Source organism: Xyrauchen texanus, chromosome 2 (genome assembly GCF_025860055.1).
Source record: "Xyrauchen texanus isolate HMW12.3.18 chromosome 2, RBS_HiC_50CHRs, whole genome shotgun sequence".
Classification (NCBI taxonomy): domain Eukaryota; kingdom Metazoa; phylum Chordata; class Actinopteri; order Cypriniformes; family Catostomidae; genus Xyrauchen; species Xyrauchen texanus.
In genome coordinates, this window is record NC_068277.1 from 15522813 (window position 1) to 15546602 (window position 23790).

Sequence of the window (23790 nt, forward strand, 5' to 3'; positions counted from 1 at the left end):
CTACACCTGCCAGGAGTTCTACAGTCATAATGAATGAGAAGGCCCTATTCGAAGCAGCCAGATCAGACAAAAAAAAATTAATTCAAGATGCACTAAATCCAGTAAGAACGCATTTAAACTTTCTAGTCTTTAATAATGGAATTGATGTGCTTATTTGGAAATGTGCTTTTTTTAACGATTAGATTATTATTTTCACAGTATTTACATTGAGTAGGTCTGTGCTGTTAAAATTAGTTTGTATCGTAGACCCTATGCCAAACTGAGTGACATTCACAACGCCGTCATTAACATTTAACATCACTGCAAAAATACATCTAATATAAAATCAATATTTATTCACCTAGTACAATAATAGTAAGTTATCTCTCCCTCGTGTCCTGCATTGTCCTGCAAAATCAGGTCTGCTGACCTGCAACAGAGCAATAGCCAGGTTGTCACCCTATCGTATGGTCTTTACCTCACAAATATTTAATTACCAACCAGGTTAAGGAGATGTCCTTTAAACTGTTACACAGTTTTTACCCAGTAAATCTTTATTTAAGAAACATGCTCCATGAAATAGATCCACTCTGCTCCTTCTGTAATGCTGTAGATAAATCTGCCCCACACCTTTTTTTGGGAATGTGCCCACGCAGTAGTATTTTTGGAGAATTTTTTTAAATATATTATTTAAATACTCTTTCTACCTCCAACAACTCCAAAGCTTTGAAAAGCATTGTACTATGTAATGAATATAATGTCTTGGCATTATTGTAAAATATATCTGTAGTATTGTGTACTATGTACCCCTGGCTTGTTTCTAAAAAAAAATTAAAAATATCTGAAGCAGGTGTTCATTGACGAGTCCTTAAATAAGCCCTCATAATAAATCTCCAACCGATTTACAAATTCACGTGTGAAATGGATTGCTGTGAACTGTATGCCAATGATTGACTTATGATCAATAATATGGTAGTAAACAATACATTGTATTCTAAAGTCACTTTTATGGTCAATGATTAACTCTTCTGCTAAAAGAATGTAATGCATTTTAATAATCTGAATATATATATATATATATATATATATATATATATATATATATATATATATATATATATATATATAATTGTTTAATATTTAAAGATAACTATGTATAATTATTTCATAATTATTTCATCATTATGAATGATAATTATATGAATTATTGTTATATGAGGGGCTTTCTCAGCAAATATTTGTATATGTGATTAATCACGATTAATTAATTGGGACACCATGTTATTAATTTGATTAAAAATTGTAATCGATTGACAGCCCTAATTTTAATAAAATATATTGTTTATAGGGTTAACTATGGATTGGTTATTTTTATAATGTATTACGATGGTTACATATATTAAAAGAAAACATACAACTAAATGTACCATAAGGTATTATAAATGCCCAGTATTGCATGCAAAAGACCTTTATAATGTATTTATTATACATTATCTACAGACTTCAAGTAAAGTGTGATCAAAACTTTACCTTATACTTTATATATTATGTGGTTCTTGTGCCTTTTGATTTGACATCTTTTGAAGTGACAAACTACAGTAATTCTAACAGTCTCAAAATCCAACATTCACTTGAGGAAAATATGCATGAATCATGCTGCATCCTCAACAACTTGATGAACCAGATCAGTGCTGGTTTCGTGTTTGGAGATTGGCGGTGCCTTTAAGTGCTGCAAAAGCACACACTTATGTCTAACACAGACATCAACAGAATGTCTTTCTTGGGACCAATAGAACCATCACAGATGGACACATCCTAAGCATGACATACAAATATACAGTTCTGATACATAAATAACAAAATGACTTCAAGGGCAGCATCTGAAAATAAAAATGGTTTGAACTTCAAAAACATTGCTATCATTCAGCAGCACACTGATTGCTCGAGGAGATTTTGCCTCATGCAGAAGAAACTGAACAGCGTCTGGACAGAATTTATGGAAAATTCTAACAAGAGCTGTTTGCTTTATCTCAAATGGTGATAAGCCTCAAGCAGCGTTCAGCTTTCCAAAGCCCCCACATTGAGTATATATATATGACATCTGAAAGAGCAGGAATTAAGAAAACACAGTGTGAATGTTTGATAAATGTAGTTTAAATGCATCTGATGGTCTCCATTCTATTATGGCATAACATTGAAGTTTGTCATTAGTGTTTTCTACAAGTTCTGCTTCACATAAATGTGTTGTCATTAAAGGGGTCATATCAAGAATAGTCTTTTTTCCCCTTGAAATTTGATGTACTAAATTAACTTGCAATATTTAAGAACACAAAACTCCCTCCCTAGCCCAAAAAGACCATTCATTGCTACAAAAACCCCTCATTCCAAAATCTGTGCATTTGTAATGTCACAACCATGAAGGATGCCGATTCAATGTTCAGCATCTGATAATAAAGTTATTACTAACAAATTAAGCCACACCACCATGGATAACTGAAGTGTTCTGGACATTGCATAACTCGTTGGTTTCCCAACCAAGTAATAATAAACAAATAAAAAAATAGGTGCCACACCTATGCCTTAATAATAACACATATAAAGTGCTTTCTTTCTGAGAATGTATTGCAGCTGCTGTTTATTTGTATTTTTTTACAGGTGAATACATTATTGTTTTGTTCTTCAAAACTTATAGTTTTAAATTGTAACTGTAATTTTGCTTTTTATTTATTTTTCAGTCAAATGTTTAGTTCTTGAGTTGTGTGTTACTACACTATAAAAAAGTGGTAACCTACAATTGTTAACTTAAGGATCTATTTCTGCCTGATCTAACCCTTCACATTAGTTTCCCAAGAGGAAAGACACCATGGAGACCACACCCTGCCTGAAGGGGAGGTAACTTGTGGAGAATACGCCACATGGACTTACCGACCCGCAGTATCACATGTGGAAGAAGTCCTGTGGTAGGTCCTACCCGGTGGCTAGGAGCTCTACAACCACGGCGACCGGAGGCAGAGGGAGCTCAGCCCAAGGGAGACGTGGATTTACCAACAGAGAAACTGTACTGTAGAAAAAGCATCAAAAGGGGTTACCACAGGTAACCAGCACATGTGGAGCACCTACCCCAGTACAGGGCATACTAGCACATGTACTGGGCCTGGCTACGAATTCCTCTGCTGAATTTGCTTGCCACAGGGCTAGGAAGGAAAGACAACCAGGGTTAACCATCTCGTGACCTCGCATAGTGGAAAAAGCATATGTTTTCCCCTCTGGGAGGGAAAAGGCGCTTTATTCAAGCGGTATACCCGGCTAGATGCCCCGCATACTACCTGTTTGTACCTGTCTCCAATCTCCCCTGAGTGTAACCTGCTGTGACAGTGCGTCCACTGCACAGTTGAGGTTGCCCAGGATGTGAGTTGCCCACAAAGACTTCAGTTGCTGCTGACTCCAGAGGAGGACACAACTGGTGAGTTGTGGCATGCGGCGCGAGCGTAAGCCGAGTTGGTGGTTTATATACACTACCGTTGCAGTGTTGTCTGTCCGGACCATCATATGTTTAGCCTGGATCAATGGCCATAGCTTTTGCAGGGCCAGCAAAACCGGCAGCAACTCGAGGCAATTGATATGCTAATGCTGTCGTGGCCCTGTCCAGGAGCCCATGACTGTGTGCCCACTGCACACTGTGCCCCAGCCTAACTTGGAGGCATCTGTCATAACAACGAAATGCCTGGACACTTGTAATAAGGGGACCCCTGCCCGCAGAAATGCAAGGTCCATCCAGGGGCTGAAAATGTGGTGGCAGATCGGCGTGATGGCCACGTGATGCATGCCATGGTGCCATGCCCATCTCAGGACTCGAGTCTGAAGCTAGTGCTGGAGCGGTCTCATATGCATCAACCCAAGCGGCGTGACCAGTGCTGAGGACGCCATATGCCCCGGGAGCCTCTGAAACTGTTTCAGTGGGACCGCCGTTCTCCACCTGAATGACTTCAGGCAGTTCAGAACTGACTGTGCATGCTCGTTCGTGAGGCACGCTATCATAGAGACTGAGTCTAACTCCATCCCGAAAAAAGAGATGCTCTGAACTGGTGACAACTTACTCTTTTCCCAGTTGTCCCGAAGCCCCAACTGGCAGAGGTGTCTGAGCACCAGGACCTGTGTGCAAACAGGTCTCGAGAGTGAGCTAGAATAAGCCAGTCATCTAAATAATTGAGGATGTGAATGTCCACTTCCCTTAGTGGGGCAAGGGTGATCACCGCATGCAGGGCCGAGGCATTCTCGCCCCTCTCCGTTCTCGCCCCTCACACCATAGGACGGGTATGAGTGATGGGGGAGGAGGGTGAGCGTCCTCGTGACTCGTCACAACCGCCTGAGCATGGGTGTGTGCTGCAGCTGCGCACCCGAAGGCGGGGAACCCACTTCTGTAGTGCCGTGCCTGCCATGAACATTCGGTGTCTGGCTAATGTGATAACGACGGCCGTTAACACCGCCTTTGTGACCCAGGAAATAAGGACATTCTTTCTTTGAAAATGTGGGCCCAAGGGGCTGCGGTGAAATCATATTCAAAGGAAACAAAAGATTCTGCTCTCGGCCCTCCACAAAGGGATTTAGTGGTCTGTCCACCACCTCCAAGTTTACAGCGGTTCTCCTCATCCCAGGGGCACTTTGAAGCCTTCTTATGGTTCTTGGCACCGGATCATGGGATGGGGGCATCAGCTTGCTGCAGGGGCCTCTATGTCAGGGCGGGCAGTCGGGCAGTCGGACTGGTCTGCGATGGAGCCAGTGTTGTCACCGAAGGGGGGATACCCTTGGTGACGAGCAGACGGGGTGCGGGACCTGGAGCCATGCTAGGACAGGATGTGTTGGGTTGCCTTCATCAGCTTCTTGACCGCCGAGAACTGCTGGGCAAAGCCCTAGATCGCCACAGGTTGCGATCCTGGACCACCAAGGTGGACATCACCTGCCCGAGAGCCCATGCCGCAAACTTTGTCGCCATTGAGATCCCCAAATCGCCCCCAGCTCTAACCGACCTGGCCTCGTACCCGTAGGTAGATGGACTGGGCGTGGAGCGGCAGGAGTGGCTTTTCCCTTTAAGAAGGAAAGCGTGACTGCAATGTTGCCATGGTCATGCTCTCACAGTGAGCCATCCATGAATGAGGGATAGATAAGGAACTAATTTTTAATTGTTATGTCAGTTAGAAATAGCTCTTTAAAGAAATAATTCCAGGTTACCACTTTTTAAAATGGACCTCCATACCTTTCACTTTGTAATTTCATTTTACGACAAAATATAATATGTGTTTAGTTGAAAGATTATTCTTTGATACAATTTTCACTTTATTGGAAGGCTGTTCACATATCTATAATAAAGTATTTTAATTACATTTTTAATAACATTTTGGTGGGCTTAACTGGGTCACTTCCACTACAGTATATTCCAAGTCTTCTGAATCCATACAATAGTTTGTGTGAAGAAATCCAGACCCGAGTCGTTATGTTCATATGTCAAAACAGCAGCTCTCAAATGTTATTTGCATTCACATATTTTCAAAAATGGCACACAAAGAAGTGTAATGGCTGGTTTGACAAGACCAGAGGGAGGTTGGGAAATGGTCATGTAAAACTAAATTACAGATGTTTACAATCCAACCTTGACTAACATTATAAATATTTAATATCTTTAATGTTTAAGGTTATAGTAAATAAAAATAATATATATATATATATATATATATATATATATATATATATATATATATATATATATATATATATATTACTGTATATGACCCCTTTAACATAACCTGTTCCTTTTATAATGTAATGTCTGTGACTATTAGTCAAATCTGTGGCTCAGGTAGTTCATTATAAATAGTCACTTCTAACCAAACAAAATAGTTCCTTTTCTTGCCTTTGATCAACAGAGTGTTGGTAGGGGAATCCCACCTGCAAGTTTCAGACACTGTAACAGTCACAAACACCACATGAAACAAAAATGCTTTTTTTTTTTTTTTTTTTATCAAACATTGCGTTCTAAAACTAATTGTTTTGCTCTTTCCCTATTTTTGATATTCATAAGAGTGTTTGTTTTCTGTGAACAATTTTGCTCTAGTGCGATAGACCAGTGTGATTTAAGAGCCACACTGTACAAATATTCCAAGGGCCCCTACACATGTGTAAATGTGTGTACGTGTTTGTTTGGTTTTGACAAACTTCTTGGACTACCCACTCATTCTTCCACGAAGAATTATAACTGGAGAGTTAAAAAGAAATGCTGATTTGATACATGTTACATAACCATCTGCAGGGCGGCTTGAGGAGAATCAAACAATAATTACATTCTTGCTTCCAGCACTGTGACTGATAGAGCCCATTATGCTATCCCAGATTTTGGGTGACAGCGTTTCACCTCTGTGATTATCTGTACTGCATTTTTAAGATTAGCCAGCCTGCACTTCAGCTCTCTGTTTGCCACGATATTTGCAGATGTATTTCAAGGTTCTTCAGAATTGTGATTGAACCCATGTTGGTGCTTTCGTTTGGGGAGCTTTGGGAAACTATAATTGGCTCTGGTTCTTGATGCGATTTCCTGGTAAAGAATCAGATTTGGCAGCTTGCATTCTTTAAGCTTTAAGCTTAAAGGCCAGTTCATCTGAAAAGGGAAATTCTGTAATTTGTTTACTCAACCTCATGCTGTTCAAAACCTGTGTGACTTTCTTTCCTCTACGGATTACAAAAGATAGAGTTATGCAGAATGTTTAATCATACAATGAAAGAGTGTGGTAAGTAATGTTGCCATTCTGCTTATCTCCTTTTGTGTTGACAGAAGAGCGAAAGTCATACAGGTTTTTGAACAACATGAGGTTGAATAAATTATAACATAATTTTCATTTTGTGGTGAACTGTCCCTTTAATCACCAAGTGCCATACGTACTATCTGTAATAAGGATTGTTCTTACCACTGGAGCAATTCAAGCTTGAGGCAAGGAGCTCTAAAAAAATGGTGTGATGTGCCACATTGTTATTTTTGAGAATCTGTAGCAGAAGGAGGCAGTCAGCACTCCAGCTGTACAGGCAACATTCCTAGTTGTCAAAACAACTAGCAGCCAGCATGATTTGGGAATAAAACAAACAATATTTTGACTTTTAAAGAAATTTTTTGTATTTTCTAAATCAGAGGTGACCAAACTTATTCCTATGAAGGGCTAAAAGGGCTTTGGGCCAAAAGTAAATGTTGCATATATCAAACTGTATTATTTTAAAATTAAATATTAATACTGCAAAACTTAACAGAGTGCCAAATGTAATGGGATAATTTAACTGAACAATGCTGTAAAATGTTTTTGCATAGTTAATACATTTAACCTACTTACTTTTATTTGACCTTAAAATGTTTTCCTGTTGTGATATCAAAAACTTTTGATTGAAAAGGGAATAAAAGCTACGAAGTACATTTCTGCAAATTCTAAAATTGAGAGTCCTATTAATTTAGTTGACTCCAAAATATGATTATGATTAATAACCTGCCGAAATATGGCATTATAGGTTTCGGTTATTAAAAATTCCGTGTTGGCGTGGATATAAAATGCTGCACAACATATAGTGCGTGTTCAAGCCATACTTCATTTCGGATGACTTTATGCACTGTTCCGTGAGTCCACCTAATTACCTGTCATTTCTTGACACTGCTTCAGTTCCCGCTCCGTTTTAAACCTACTAGGTTTTTGGGGTGGCATCTGGGTTGGCAAATAGAGCAAAATTTCAGACAGCAGGAGGTATTTAAAGGTCATTAAAGTATGCATATACATTTTTAAAAATCAAATCACTTATACTCTCTACTTTTCAAATAAGATACATTTTTGTAATGCAAAAAAAAAATTACAAATGCTAAAACAAAAAGATGAATTAAAAATTAAAATAATAATAAAAAAGAGCTGAATCAATGGCATATTTTTCTTTCCATTTTTTCCTCCTCTCATCTATGGCAAGGTGGACCATATCAAGGATCATCACGGGCCAACTTTGGCCCACAGGCCCTAATTTGGGCACCTCTGGTCTAAATGCTTGCCTGTAGCAACAATACAGGTATATGATGTTATGTATTTAAACTATCTGAATTTGATATTAATGATATATTATTTATTATTATTTTAATTATTATTCACTAAATTATATTTATTTTGGGTCCTAAATATTGCTATGTGATTAATTCTGATGAATAGATCGGCACGTCATGTACATAGTTCTATAAAAAAAAAAAATATCGATTGACAGCCCTAATACTTCTACATAATGTTTTACACCCTTCTCTTAAAAGGATTGTTTACCCAAAAAGGAAAATTCTCTCATAATTTACTCACCCTCATGCCATCCCAGATATGCATTCCTTTCTTTCTTCTGCTAAACTCAAATGAAGATTTTTAGAAGAATACTATTGCAATATGATAGGTGTGGGTGAGAACATTTGTAATATTTAAGTCCGTTTTTACTCTAAATATCCACTTTCACATCTGACTTTGTGTTTTTTGTGGGTTTTTCATTTTTCTGCGTTCTTGATCAGATCACACATGGCCATTCGCGTTGCCTTTCAAAGTAATTTAAAAAGAGCACGCTTATAATTGTTGACATCATCCATAGCAATGAGGGCAACTCCGCCTTACTCTTATCTCAAGATTTCCTTACTAAATCTAGCTTTTAGCAGTTTTGTGAATAGGTTTTAAGAAAAAACTCCTAGCTAGGAACTCTTTGGAGGATGTTTCGGTTACGTACAGTACGTAACCTTGGTTCCCTGAGATGAAGGGAATGAGACATTGCGTGCTAACGCTTGTGGGGAGGTCCTTCCACATGACCTAGTTGAAAACTCTCTACAATAACAGCAGATTGTAATATTGGCTAAGGTGTTTGAGCCGCGCCCATTTAGGCGCAAAGCTGTCTAATATAAAAGCAGGTACACAAACATTATTCCTCAGAATTTTCTGACTGAGGGACAAGGAGCGCATCGTTCACACCTCAGAAGAACTCTGAGTCTAGTGTGTTCAGCATTCGCAATGTCTCGTTCCCTTTGTCTTAGGGAACTGAGGTTACATACATAACCAAGACATTACGACTCAGTACACCTGACAAGGGGAACAGAAACCGGTCACACTGCACTACTCATCATAATCTTCCAGAGAGGAAACATGACACAGTAGTTCCATGGGATGGCGACTGACATGAGTATTCCGCAAGTGAGTGACCCTCGATGAATCTCTGTCTTGAAGGTAGAAAATTCTGTAGAATGGTGTTTGTGCACCTGCTTTTATAGCGGAGAGTTTTGCGCCTAAAAGAGCGGGGCTCAAACACCATAGCCAATATTAGAATATTGGAGTTATTGTAGAGAGGTTTCAATTAGATTGCATGGAAGGACAACTCCACATATGCGTTAGCAAGCAATGTCAAGTGTACTGAGTCATAAGGGGACTCCTAATGGTAAGATAAAAATCTTAGTGAATACGAGCCCAGTTTTCAAGTCTCTTTTTCCCACACAATTGTTGAAGATGATATTTCTGTTGCAATTGATTGCACCATATTATTACAATAATTTGTCTTTGTAATAGGTAAAACCTATCCATTTGCCTTTATGATGTATAGCATATATTGTATACCATATACAGTACATGAAAATGATCCTCGATAACCTCCATATTTTGCATGACAATTCATTGTTTTATAGTGTTATGATTGAAAAATATGGATTTTGTGTGGTGAATTGTCAAGTACATAATCTAGTTATATTTCACATCTTTTAATGTTCCTAAAATAGATTTAATATTCTTTATGCAAAACATAATTTCTTATTTTTTATTCTTTTAATTTAAATTATTTTAATTGTGAAAATTGACCTGGACTAGTTACCACCTTATCAACATCAGTGACTAATGACTATTTGTACTATAATATTTGTATTTATGTATTTATTTGGCATCTTAACTATAAAAAACAAAACAGAAATAGAAAAGAGATATGCAGGAGAGGTTAGAAACTCTTGTGGACTTATTTGAATACCTCATCTTTTCGATTTTCCAACATTTTAATATATATATATATATATATATATATATATATATATATATATATATATATATATATATATATATATATATATAGATAGATAGATAGATATATAGATAAACAACTTAGAGAACTTTAAAGACAAAGCATGCGTTTATGATGCATATGGTAGATTTGGCATTTATGTAGAATAAAATATGCTCCCTCTTTTCCACCCAAATATTTTTATACAGTCATAAACAAAATAAATGATTGCCCTAATGGAGATGTCATAAATTTTCTATAGCCTACTTTTTGAAGGACCATAAATATTCGTGGTCTGTATCCCTCACAGTGAGATTTTTCTGGGAAGTGTTGCAGTGAAATGTTAAATATTTACTCTCAGATTTATATTTGTGACAAGAAGCAGCATTTCTCAAAAGGACCCTAAATGTCAAATACATAGATGTGCGATTCTGTTCATGGAGCATGTGTGCTCTAAACTGAATGTTCTGTATAATGAAATATAATATATAATGAATGTAGCTGAGAATGAAAAAGCCCCTTGAATATCTACATCCTTTGAATACAAGTTCTATGCTTCATAACGATTTGCGATTTTTATCATATGTTTAAATTCTTCAGAATTAATCAAAAGTGCAGCTAGTGGGAAATGTGGCGTGAGTGAACATGCTTACAATGTGGTAATTAAGTGTGTAGTCATGGTGACGACATTTGTCCGTACCACTCCTGAAAGCTTTTTGGAAATAGTAGTTAGAGGAAAAATAAAATACAGATAAAATGCTAAATATATATCACTAAACACTAATAAATTATGAAGCCGCTTACAGATTCTCATAACATAGACCTCAACTTCCAGGTCAAGGAGCTCTCACTCAAAAACTCACTAGGCAAAAAGAACCCATCTCTGTTAGCCCCGCCCATTCGAGAAGTTTGTGGCAGAACTGCATATGAAACACAGGGAGTTAAAATAAAAAACTTTGGAAGCATATATGAAAACTATAGTGGCACATTTGTAAGTCCTGATCAGTGAAAGCAAGCAGAGAATACTGTTAACAAAGGATGATGTTCATTTGAAGACCAAGTCTAAGATTTTGACTTTGGTTTAATTTATTTATTTTTGTTTCAGAGGCGTTTTATTCATAATCTAATCCGATAGTTCTATTGCTATGTGACCTAAAGAAATTCTTATCAGATTGCAAAGATCCATCTACCCAAAATTTAAAGGAATAGTTCACCCAAAAATGAAAATTATTTACTGTCTCTCGTGTAGTTTCTTTCTACTGAAACTATTTCTTGATAGCCATGGCCTCTAATTAATTTGCATTGTATGGAAAAGAGCAGGTTGGACATTCCGCTATAAATAACTCCTTTTGTGTTCCACAGAATAAAGTCAATATGAGTTTCAAAAAATGAGGGTAAATGATAACAGAATTATTCAGTGAACTATTCCTTTAAGATTATGCACATTAAAGTTATTACATTATACTATGTATAAAAGTGTTTCATATATGTACAAGTACTTAGGTCACTTTCAGTCTGGTATTTGTGTGCTAATAATTGCCCTGCCCTTATTACAGTTCTTGTACACACCTTGAACACACCTTGCACCTCGGTTTTCTTTGGCTGGTTTCACCTAGGAGGTTTGGGCAATGTTCCATCACCCTGAGACAAAAAAACCCCCAAAAACTTTCAGGTCTCTTCAGGTGTCCACTGAGTCTCAAACTGCTACTGATGTAAGATATGTGAGATGGTGAAACTGATTGACTCTAAGTCTATACTGTAGGCCTATACTATAAACAGCCTACTATAAAGTAAAATGTGTCTCTTGATCTTTTTTAAGGTAACAAGATATTTTGGTATATTTTGCCTTTTTAATGCCTCCAAATAATGGTATTTACATTTATTCTGGACTACAAAGCAAGTATTAGCATATTTGATAGAAACACGATTCTTACTTTAGCTTTTTTTTTTGTCTGTTTGTTGATTTAACATGTTCATTTAATTTGATTAATAATTACAAATTAAAGTTTAAAGTCTTAAAAAAATCAACATAATTATTCATGCCCCCTGACGTACAGTATATGCTGTATGTATATTCCCGGAAGAAGAAATGTTCCTATTTACCATCAGAGCAATTCAAGCTTGAAGTACCATCTTTATCTTTTTTGTGATTTGCAGTCACCAGGGGGCAGTCAGCACAGCATGTATGTACAAACCCAGTTTGAGAGAAAAGTGTGCAATTTGTTGGAAAGATGCAGTATAGAAGATATAGAACAGTGTGTGGTTAAGGGGCTAAACTTGTAATCAACTACTTAACAATCGAATAACAACATCCTGGCAACCACTCACAACACCTTAGCATTGTGGAAGCTACTGTACGTTTGCATAGGCAACCACTACTCACATTTTCCACAGTAAAATTGAGTTTTCTTTGTGTATGTTCTACAGGCCCTGTGGCAGTCATCAGTGGGGAGGAAGACTCTGCAAGTCCTCTTCATCATGTCAACCATGGGATCGTCACCCCCTGCTCTCTTGATGCGGGACCTGATGCTGTGGTAATTGGCATGAGTCGTATTCCTGTCATTGAGAACCCACAGTACTTTCGACATGGACACAACTGTTACAAGCCCTCCGCCTGTGAGTGTAAATCTTAATACTTCAATTTGAATGTGGCTGTTGGTTCTACAAATACATTTAGGTAAACATGAAATCAAAATGGACGCATACGTGCTACAACTGCTATAAGACACCAAACTATTTTTGTTCACAAGTTTAGACCCATAAAGATGTCTTTATATTCCTTCAGACTCCAGTTATACAAATGCAGGTATCTACTGATTTCCTCAAACATGTGCACTTTATTTGCACATCCACTGTTGTTGATTTTACCTTTGTCTCCTGTTGTTTCCTGGCGATTACATCTTCTAGCACTTCTTTGTGACAACAACGGCAAGTTTGTCACCTTGTGGACCCACTATTTAGTGCAAATTCCAGGCGCATTCAAAGATGCACAGTTATAAAAATTGTGCTGCGCTTGATCAGTGCTCGAGCAATCTTCTGATTATGGTGTTTTCAATAATATCCATTTTATATTACCATCTATTCCATTGTAAATTACCATTGGGATACATCGGACTCGGATGTGCGAGGCTGAACTTGACCTCCAGCCTCCTCATTCTCATCAAAAAGCCTCACATTCAACATGAACATTCAACTTAACATGACTACACAGAACTGTGTGTGTACACAAGAACTAGGTGTGTGTGTGTACACAAGAACTAGGCTATGTTAATCTGATCTTTTCCCCCTTTGGCTGCAATCTCCTTCTCAATGTTCTTGAGCTCAGCTAACTATTCCTTGCAGCCTCTCCTTAGAGCATTTGACTTTGTTATGAGCTGGGCCATCCGACTGCCAGCCTTTCCCGTCTGTGTCTGTGGCCTGACTTTCAAAAACCTCTTGGATTGTTTTCCTTTTCTTTTTTAGTACCTCCAGGTAATCCTCTGTAGCCTTTCTCTTCTGGCCCTGTACATCAGACTCCTTCTCTCTTGATCGAGGTGGACATGGTACCTGGACCTGCCTGATGCAACAGAAGTAAGGAGATCTTTTGTGAGGGGAATAGGTGGTATGTGTAGAGTGACATAATCACACACAAGCCTGTGTGCAACAACAGTGTCCTCCTGCATGTTGCAAGTCTCCACTTCCTTGTTCACAGAAAAGCCTCTCCACAGAGGCCTGTCCATGGGACAAAATGATTGTTACAGGGACAATCCCCCTGGAGCAACCTGAAGTTAAGTGCCTTGCTCGAGGACACAGTGGTGGTGGCCGTGGGGATCGACCCAGCGATCTTCTGATTTACAGTTATGTGCTTAAGCTCATTACGCCACCACTACAAATAATAGCATGGTACTACTATGGTATTTCACTATATGACTACCTAATTTATAAACCCCTTTATTAACATAGTGCTCCTGCAACCGGTACTGCTCGACCCACTCCGAACAGGATTTGAACCGGCATCTCCAGCATGGAAGGCGGGCACGCTAACGACGAGGCTAAAGACTACAGCCTCTAGCGTCAGACACTAATGCGCCTTTTGAGGCCAGGGGAGTGAGGTTTTACACACAGCACAGCTACCTACCAGCTGGCTACCCTTACACTCACCCCCTAAACCTCACTCCTATCCGGATCACGGCACCACTGCAACCGGTCCTGCTCGACCCACTCCGAATGGGTTTCGAACTGTCATTTCCAGCATGGCAGGAGGGTGCGCTAAAGAGGAGGCTTAAGGCTACAGCATCCAGTGTCAGATGCTATTGTGCCTCTTGAGTCTAGGGGAGTGAGACAATTTCTTTACCTGCAGAAGTCGTTTACAAGCTGCACACCTGTTGAACTTATAAAGACCTTCTTTATCACTGGCAAACGATATTATGCATTTGTAGGTTTGGTTTCCATTGATTGTAGATCCACTGCAACCAGCATTATCTTTATTTTCCATGTTTTAAAATATTGTGTGAGCATGCTGACAAATGAGAGGGCACATCAAATGATTCTGCAGCATGTGCATAAGCTTTCTTCAGATTGTGTCTATAACCTGTGACCAATTCATTGTAAAGAACAGACTCAGATGAGCGATTCATTTGTGAGTCAGACATGTTTAGTTCTGATTCAAAACTGGCTATGGTAAACACCGGTGTGATGTACAGTATGATGCAGTGGTGTAGCTTTTTGTCAAAGCTACATGCTACCTTATCAAAAATACAGCTTCGCTACTGAAAAGCTTCTTGGGTGAACTATGTCTTTAATATGCAACAGAATAGATCATCACACTTTGCCATAGCATTGGTATTGAAAAAAAAAAAATCAATTAATGTGAGAGTAAAAATTATGTAATGCTTGCTAATAAATAAAACATTTACAGTACTTTGACATGTATTTGTAAGTGCAGGGTTGTCGCATGCTCCCAAAAATAGGACCGCAAGTACCTCGGCTATTCACAGTCGCCTTCCCAGAAACATACGTGCAGGTCCAACTGCTTAGTTTTGTTTGTTTGATTTAGGCACTGTCTCGTATGTCTGGGCTGCGATCACACTGAGGCAGCATTTGTGTATGGCTCATGTTCTCACTGCGAGAACATGACCATTGCAACATTGCGGTCGCGGCTTTCCTTCAACAGAAGGAACGCCACTCCAGCAGCCCTCTGCTTTGTTCCTTCTTCCCACGGGATTGAGGATGACCCAGCTGGCGATGGAGGCGATCTGGGGATGGCAGCGGGCTCGGTTCCGCCAGGTACGCCCCCGTGAACCACCCGCCCCCCGGCACGCTCGTTGACTTCCGTCTGGGCTCGAAGCAACAGCGGCTCGCCTCACGGCCAGCCAGCCTATCCTCTTGAGCCCCCCAAGCTAGATAAGCTCACCACTGCATCAAAGAGCGGTCCGGCTTCTGACGCAGATGACTCAACTGGGCTGCCGCCTTCGGGCCAGCACGCCCAGTTTGAGGCTGACGCCCAGATGTCCGACATGCTTGCCCAGGCCGCTGCCAGCGTGGGGCTGGACTGGAACCCTCCGTCCTCCCCACAGCCTTTGCGGCTTGACAATTGGTTCCTCGGGGCTGCATGACGCTTACAGCCGTGCCCCCCCAGTTAATTTCTTACTGGAAGTGCATGATGAGCTGACGAGTTTGTGGAGGACACCCTTCTCCACCCGTCACAAAGCCTCTCGCTCATCCACTCTCACTACTCTCACTACCCTCGACGGCGGAGTGGCCCACGGGTACACGGCGATCTCCCAGGTGGCCCAAGCGGTTGCGATCCACCTGTGCCCCGAGAACGCCGCCACCTGGCAGGGTCGCCCTGTGCTCTCCTCCAAGGCTTTTAGGATGACCTCTTCACTGACCTCTACAGCCTGCAGTGCCACTGAACAGGCCACTTCCACCCTGCATGCCATGGCCCTCCTGCAACTCCACCAGGCCAAGGCACTTAAAGATCTGCACTTGGGTAGTCCTGATCCCGACGTGCTGCAGGAACTGCACTCAGCGACTGACCTCGCCCTCAGGGCCATGAAGGTCACAGCACGGTCACTCGGGCAGGCGATGGCCACTCTTGTGGTTCAGAAATGATATCTGTGGCCAAACCTGGTCGAGATGCGTGAAGTGGACAAGACACGCTTCCTTGACGCGCCGGTCTCCCAGTTCGGCCTTTTCGGCGACACCGTCGAGGAATTCGCCCAGCAGTTCTCTGCGGTGAAAAAGCAGACGGAGGCCATCTCACACATCCTGCCCCACCGCAGACCTGCCGCCACGGGCCACGCCCCATCTGCTTGCTGAGGGCGTCCTCCTGCGGCTAAGAAAAATGCAGCTCCGGCTCAACCCGGGCCCAGCTCTCAGCCCCTTCGAGGACCCGGAAGGCTCCCAAGCGGTCCTGAGACGCCTGACCCAGAGACCAAAACGTTCACTGCGGATCTGGTAAAAAGAACATTCTGTACCCTGGTGGAGGGCCGGGAGGAGAATCCTTTGTTGAATTTATTTCATTTGCCACCCCCCCTTCGGACTGCAGTACCAACATTCTCAATAAAAGAGCTATTTCCTTTGTCTCTGGGTCGCCTGGCCCGCAAATGCCTTTGTCACGGCACCCTGCTGCCACACCTCAACAGTCCTGGCACGCTGGACGTGGACCTTTCGCCTTCAGCCCCATGACGGTTCTCCGGCCGTCTGGTTCTTGCAAGTCCAGTGGATGCCTCTATGGGACCTCCTACTCAGTCACTAACCCGCCCTCTGCCGGGTGTTCGGAGCAAGGTAAGTGCTTCGAGTCTTCTCTCAGCACCAGAGCCTCGGGACACATCCTTGCCTCCTGATGCCACATTACCTGCTCTGCCCCGCTGCTCTGCCCCGCCAGGTACGTCAAAAATAATCGTCCCCTTAGTGCCCCTAGCTTGGCTGGGGCACTAGTGACACGTGGCTCTCACTTCCAATCTGTCACGCTGGCTGGCCAGGACCATTCGACTCGGTTACGCAATTCAGAACCCCCCCCCGTCCCGTCCTTTACCGCAGTTCACGGCGAACATGCGCGCGGAAATTGTGACTCTCTTACTCAAAGACGCGATAGAGCCTGTCCCTCCAACCAAGATGAAGAAGGGTCTTACTTCATCATACCCAAGAAAGGCAGAGGCTTACGACCGATCTTGGACGTACTATTGACGCATACTTCCACGTCTCAATATTGCCTCAACATCGACCCTTCCTACGGTTTGCGTTTGATGGCCAGGTGTATCAGTACAAGGTCCTTCCCTTCGGTATGTCCCTGTCCCCTGCGTCTGTATGAAAGTCGCAGAGGCACCCCTTGCCCCGCTTCGGGAAGCCGGCATCCGCATACTCAACTACCTCGATGACTGGCTCATCCTGTCCCCTCCCAGTGAGGTAGGATCTACCACTGCGCCATTCTCCACATGTGACCTAAAAGCTCATGTGATGTATTTCACCCCCCTTTACCTCCCCCAGTCTGGGCAGGTGTGGACTCCACAGGGTCTTTTCCCCCTGAAAGAATAGGAACTGGGTAAGATCACCTTCCCCGATGTGTATGATAGCATTAAGATGGCCCCAGGCGCTTTAACTCTATGCAAGAAACATAGAGAGAGAAAAGGCGCGGCTGGCGTGGCCTGCTCCAATTCTTGGCACGTCGCCTTGTTCAACCCTGTAGGGGGAAAGAACCAGAAGGCTCTGACGATTTTATGGGTCATGGGGGAAGGGTACGTGCAGTCTGACACAGCTGGTCGCTTATCACGTAAATTACCTCCCCCCTCCTGTGTCAGCAGTACACGTACACGGCTCAGTGCATGGCGTGATTTAAATTGGACCCTACTGTCGCTTCTTCGACACAACGTCGAAGTGAGCGACAGACAGGGAATGTCTAGGTTACGGATGTAACCTCCGTTCCCTTATGGAGGGAACGAGTAGTTGTGTCCTCCCTGTCACGTCGCTGAACCGCGCCACTGTTGCGGCTGAACCATTTTCTGCTCCTCAGAAAAATCCTGAATGAAACAGATGCATTTTCCCTCCTTTATACCCGCATGTCCGGGGGCGGGACATGCAAATTCTGTCTGACAATTTCTCATTGGCCTTTTCTCATAGACCAGAGATGCAAAAGGCGCTCAGGGAACGGAGGTTACATCCGTAACCTAGACGTTCAAAATGGTGACTTTTGTCTCTTTTTTGAAAATTGTTTTCCATGTTTGTGAGAAGTGTTTGGCTCTTGACCTTTTCACTAGCCTGCAGTATATTCTCAATATATACTGAAGTGTATTGATCACTATGAACAGGTTGTTTGAATACAGTAAGCACAGTGCAGTTAAACATAGATGATTTTTGGATATTCGTATAGCTTGCAAGTGCACAGGCACAAATGCCAACCCCATTGTTTTTGTAAATGGTGTTTCTTGGCCATCAGCATATGCACAGAGTTCCTACTAAGATTTATGAGATAATTTATATATTTATTTGCTATTTTTGGGGCCTGTCCTGGCCAAAGAGTTCCACGTGACAATTACTTTTCTGGAGCTAATGTTGTGTCTTTGTTTAGACCTTTAATGTAAGTACCTAAAATGTAACCAAATTTAATTTTCAAGCCAAATGTTAAAAGGGGTGCAGAATGATTTATAGCACATAGTATAGTATACTATATATGGTAACACAGATGCACATACATCAACACATACACTCTATTTCTGTTCTAGGCACAAAACAGTGGTCTATTTACAAAGTGCACTGACAGCTATCAAAAGGCGGAGGACAATCACATTTTGTCCTCATGAATAAATTATCACTTTATGCATAATGGAGGGCATAAAATCTTTATATCTGTAGATACATAACATCATGGTTGTGCCCAAATCTGATGAGTGTGTGTGATATTAAAATGACAGTTCCTCAAGAGGAGAGGGTATATTTTTACTTCTCGGGCTCAGAGCTACTTGGAAGCACTTTACACATTAACCATAGTAAGTTGAATCATTTAAATAAAAGATTCACCTTATAAAAATGGCCATGGTTCACCTCATGAATTTTACTGATAGAGTATACACGTTTCGAATGGCATGAGTATCAGGCTTTTTTTCAACAAGAGATTCGACAATGGGGTGAGACATATTTTTAGACATATTCTAATCACTATCAAAATCCACCAATCAGTCCAAAATCCAAAAAGAATATATTGGAGTATAAATATAACTCCAGATGAGTTGTCAAGGTTATGGGCAAGAACACACAGACACAACAGAATGATGATTCAAGAGAGAACACAATGAGAATAATATTTTGTGAAATTCACCCTGCTGTAGTTCCTCTTCTGTCACTCACTCGACATTGTGTCGATTGTAGTGACACAAGGGGCTTCTTTCGGGAGCCTCAAATACCTCTGAATATGAATAGGCCAATTCAAATTTGGCGAACAGAATTTGCATGTCCCACCCGCACGGGTATAAAAGGCGAGGATCGTGCATCTGTTCAGTCAGATTCTTTCTTCGGAGCCGAGAGGTTTTGTGTGATCATTGAGCTGAGAAACTCACTACTGTTCCACCTCCTCTAAAAGAGCAATCATATTCTATAAAAGAGTTAACACATTGGCTTCAAACATCTTTTTATAGACGGGTCTTTCTAAAGATGCCCTTCAGCCTTTGCGTTGTTCCTGGATGTAGCAGATATCTTTCCACTTCTGACGGCCGTAGGCGCTCTCTCGTGTGTAACCTAGTGTACACTAGTAACCTTGACGTTTTACTCAGTAGTTGTACAACAATTTTGACAATGCAGTATAGACTTTCAGCTCAGTCCTGAACTTTGTAAACTCTCCATTGATGTTAGCATTAGAGTATTACATATCTAGATACTAGAGCCTAGAAACCTCTAGCCCAGGAGTATTAAATACAATTTCCAAAAGTTCCAGACTCTAAATCTTCTTTCCAGCAAAGGTTATAACAGCTCACTGAGTCACTGTCATAAACTGTAAAAGACAAACATGATTTAGCCAAATGTGACTTTTGTTACGTGTTTATTTATCGAACCTTGGACTTAGGATGGACCCCACTGAACCTCACCGAAATGAACACCAGGTTGAACTGCAATGCACCTCATCATTTATCTCTACCTGCATCACCTTTGTCTATTGATGGACTACACTCTTGAAATGGAATACATAGACTATCAATTAATTGCCAACAAAAGCCTTCATCAGCCAACTAATAAAGGACAATGCATCTATGTAAACCTCTGCAGTTAATCCAGGATGGAATTAAAAGACATTAGTAATTTATCTTAAAGTTAATAAAACAGATGAAAAACACTGGACCTTAACGCTTCATTTAAAATTTAAAACCATGACTTGCACTGCACACAAATAACTAATATTGCCATTATATTCATACTGTTTAGCAAGAGGGGAACTGGCCCCTACAGTGAGCTTGGTTTCTCCCAAGGTAATTTTTCTCCATTAACCAACATCTTATGGAGTTTTGTTCCTTGCCAAAGGGACCTTCAGCTTCCTCAAAGGGGTTATAAATACAATTACTATTTAATTATTTAATATCTATACACATTTTACAATCATATTTAATCAAACTACACATTGATCACTGTAAGACACTATAGATATTACAGTTTATTTTTTTATGCATTATTTCCTTTAATGCTGCTTTGAAATTATATGTTGTGAAAAGCACTATACAAATAAAAATAACTTTTTGTTTTTACAGCGGACATATTTTACACGTTTGTTACATAAAAAAAATCCCCCTGAAGTCCAAAAATATATGTAATATAAGTTTAACATAATACTTATATAAGGTTTCTTGCACACAAAACGGTAATTTAGCATTACACAACAATTTTCCAACAATATATGGATTTTGGCTATCAAATGGATCATGGATATTAAGCTCAGTCAAAATGTGCTCACACATTTATAAGTATGAATGAAAGATCAACACCGCATGAAAAAATGAATTAATGTACAATGCAACTACAAATGTGTTTACTTAGTGGAAGTACCTCCCACATTTCACGCAAAGCTATGCAAAAACAACGGCGCTGCGATATGCGGATACGGACAGCGAACCCATCACCAACCGCCTACCGTAATTTTTCTACCGTACAGGAGACAGAGTTGTACATATAGGCCAGCAACATTCTCTAGGCCAGCACGGGCAACCTAATATGCCGTTTGTAATTATTTTAAATATATATATATATATATATATATATATATATTTAATTAATAAACCTACAAACAGCACATGTTGCTGGCCTATATGTACAACTCTGTCTCCTGTACAAGGACTCATCGCTGATGTTTAGTTTATGTGAAATCAAGAATGACATTTAAAGATATCTACATAGCAAATTTCAAAGACAAAGTAGCACACATGAATGTAGCTAAATGTATGGGTAATTTAAGTTACTCATTTTCAGTCTTTTCACATACAAATGCCCACACTCTGTCGTGTAGCAAGAGCAAAATTGCAATTATTTTCATGCAAGAGAATGAAAGAATGACCTTCCATTTTAAATAACCTGTCTTAGATATACAGTTGAGCAAAAGATATCTCACTGATCGATGCATGTTGTTCCCTATCTGTCACTCACTCCACGTTGTGTCAATGAGTTGACACTAGAGGTCACTCCTGCAGAGCCCAGACATCTCTGATCTTGAGAAAAGGCCAATGGAAATTGCCATGTGGAATTTGCATGCCACTCCCCCGGATATACGGGTATAAAAGGAGTAACGTTGCAAAAACACATCAGATATCTTCTTCGGAGCCGTTCATAGTTCACAGAGCTGAATTCCTCTGCCGCCTCCATTCATCTCTCTATGCTGTTGGATCTACGCTGCTTTCCAGCGATCCTCCCCCTCGCACACTACGGTTGTGCTGAGCAAACACCCCTGGGCGCTTCAGCAGCAGAAAAGCAAGTTCACGGAGTGAATAACTTCGTATGTATATATATATATATAGATATATTTACCTGGGGAGAGGTTGCCGATTCGTTTCACGGTGGACCCGCGATCTCGTTCGGTGCGCCTGACGACGATGAGACGATCGTGGCATCGGAGAGCGGGCTCGTCATGTCTGACGCTGAGGACTCGGCGTCAATGATGGCATGCCTCACCAACGAGTGCACACAGTCAGTGCTGAACTGTCTGCATGTGTTCAGACAGAAAACGTTGGTCTCACTGAAATCCTTTCAGAGGCTCCTGGGGCAAATGGCACCCTCAGTGACAGTCATGCTGCTTGGGTTGATGCATATGACACCACTTCAGCATTGGCTATAGACCCGAGTCGAGAGATGAGCATGGCGCCACGGCACACACCGCGTCCTTGTCACGCAGGCTTGTTGCCATTTTCTTCCTACGGCCAGGAGTTCCCCTAGGCCAGGTCCCCAGGCACGTTGTGGTTATGACAGATGCCTCCCAACAGGGCTGGGGCGCCGCATGCAACGGGCACTCAGTCGCCGGCCCTTGGACTGGCCCGCGACTGCGTTGGCACATCAACTGCCTCGAGTTGCTGCCGGTACTACTTGCCCTGAGGAGGCTATTGCTGTTGATCGGGGCAAGCACGTATTGCTCCGGATGGAAAACACAGCAACGGTGGCATATATCAACCGCAAAGGCGGCCTACGCTCTCACCAGCTGTCGCATCTCGCCCGCCGTCTCCTCCTTTGGAGTCACCACCGGCTCAAGTAGCTGCGAGCCACTCATATCCCAGGCCACCTCAACAGCACAGTGGACGTGCTGTCGCAGCAGGTCACACCCAGGAGAGAGTGGGTGAGACGTTATTTTGTCTGAAGAAATTTTTTCATCATTCTCTTGCAATATCCATCAATTTGTCCTGCTTTATCAGAATAGAGACACATTTCGAGGGGGGGCGGTTGGGGTTGGGGTTGGATGCAATATGAAGCATTTGCATGTTTTCATTAATCATGGTATAGATATTGTCACCTGAATCTATGCCCCTGGTGACAATGATAATAGATATTTGCATCCAGCAGTGAACACGTTTTGCTTTAGGGACATCTAGAGAAGACAAATCCATACAGATGTCTCCTGTGTACCTTCAATGTTCTGGACAGAATTACTTCGATTGCATTGTTTCAAGGTAACATTTGATGACAAGCTGAATTTATCAGACTCGGAGTGAGAGGACAAAAGCATCCTTCCAGAAGGGCATTGCAAATGAATGCTGGGCAGGTTAAATGGAGCTCTGGACGTGCACACCTTCACAAAGATTCTGATTCAACCGCTCCTATTGTTACTAGTCAAGTCATTTTTATTTGTATAGTGCTTTTCACAATACACATAATTCAAAGCAGCTTTACAGAAAATTATGTGTCAATAGAAAAATCTGCAATATAGCAGTAATGTCTTTGAGTCATAATAGTGCGGTTTAAAAAAAATTAAAACATAATTGTAAATTGTGCCTTAAAATAAATAATAGAACATAATTATATTTAGATTTAGACCCCCAGTTAGCAAGCATATGGCGACTGTGGCAAGGAACACAAAACTCCATAAGACGTTGGTTAAAGGAGAAAAATAACCTTGGGGGAAACCAGGCTCACTGTGGGGGCCAATTCGCCACTCGCTAAACAACATGAATACAGTATAATGCCAATAAAAAAATGTATCAGATTGAGCTGGATCCAAAATAAATTTACAACCGATTAATGGATAGACCTATAATAATCAGTTTAAAAGAAAAATATTAGCCATGTAAATGCTTGAATTCA

General features: G+C 41.1%; 1 protein-coding gene across 2 annotated transcripts in view; it reads left to right on the forward strand.

Moving 5' to 3' along the window:
• ntrk3b (neurotrophic tyrosine kinase, receptor, type 3b) overlaps positions 1–23790 on the forward strand; it is a 210110-nt gene that overhangs the window by 132080 nt on the left and 54240 nt on the right. For both annotated transcript variants that reach the window (XM_052092076.1, XM_052092085.1), the window contains one exon: positions 12478–12666. In XM_052092076.1, coding sequence (XP_051948036.1) covers positions 12478–12666 — 189 coding nt within the window. The remainder of the gene's footprint in view (positions 1–12477; positions 12667–23790) is intronic.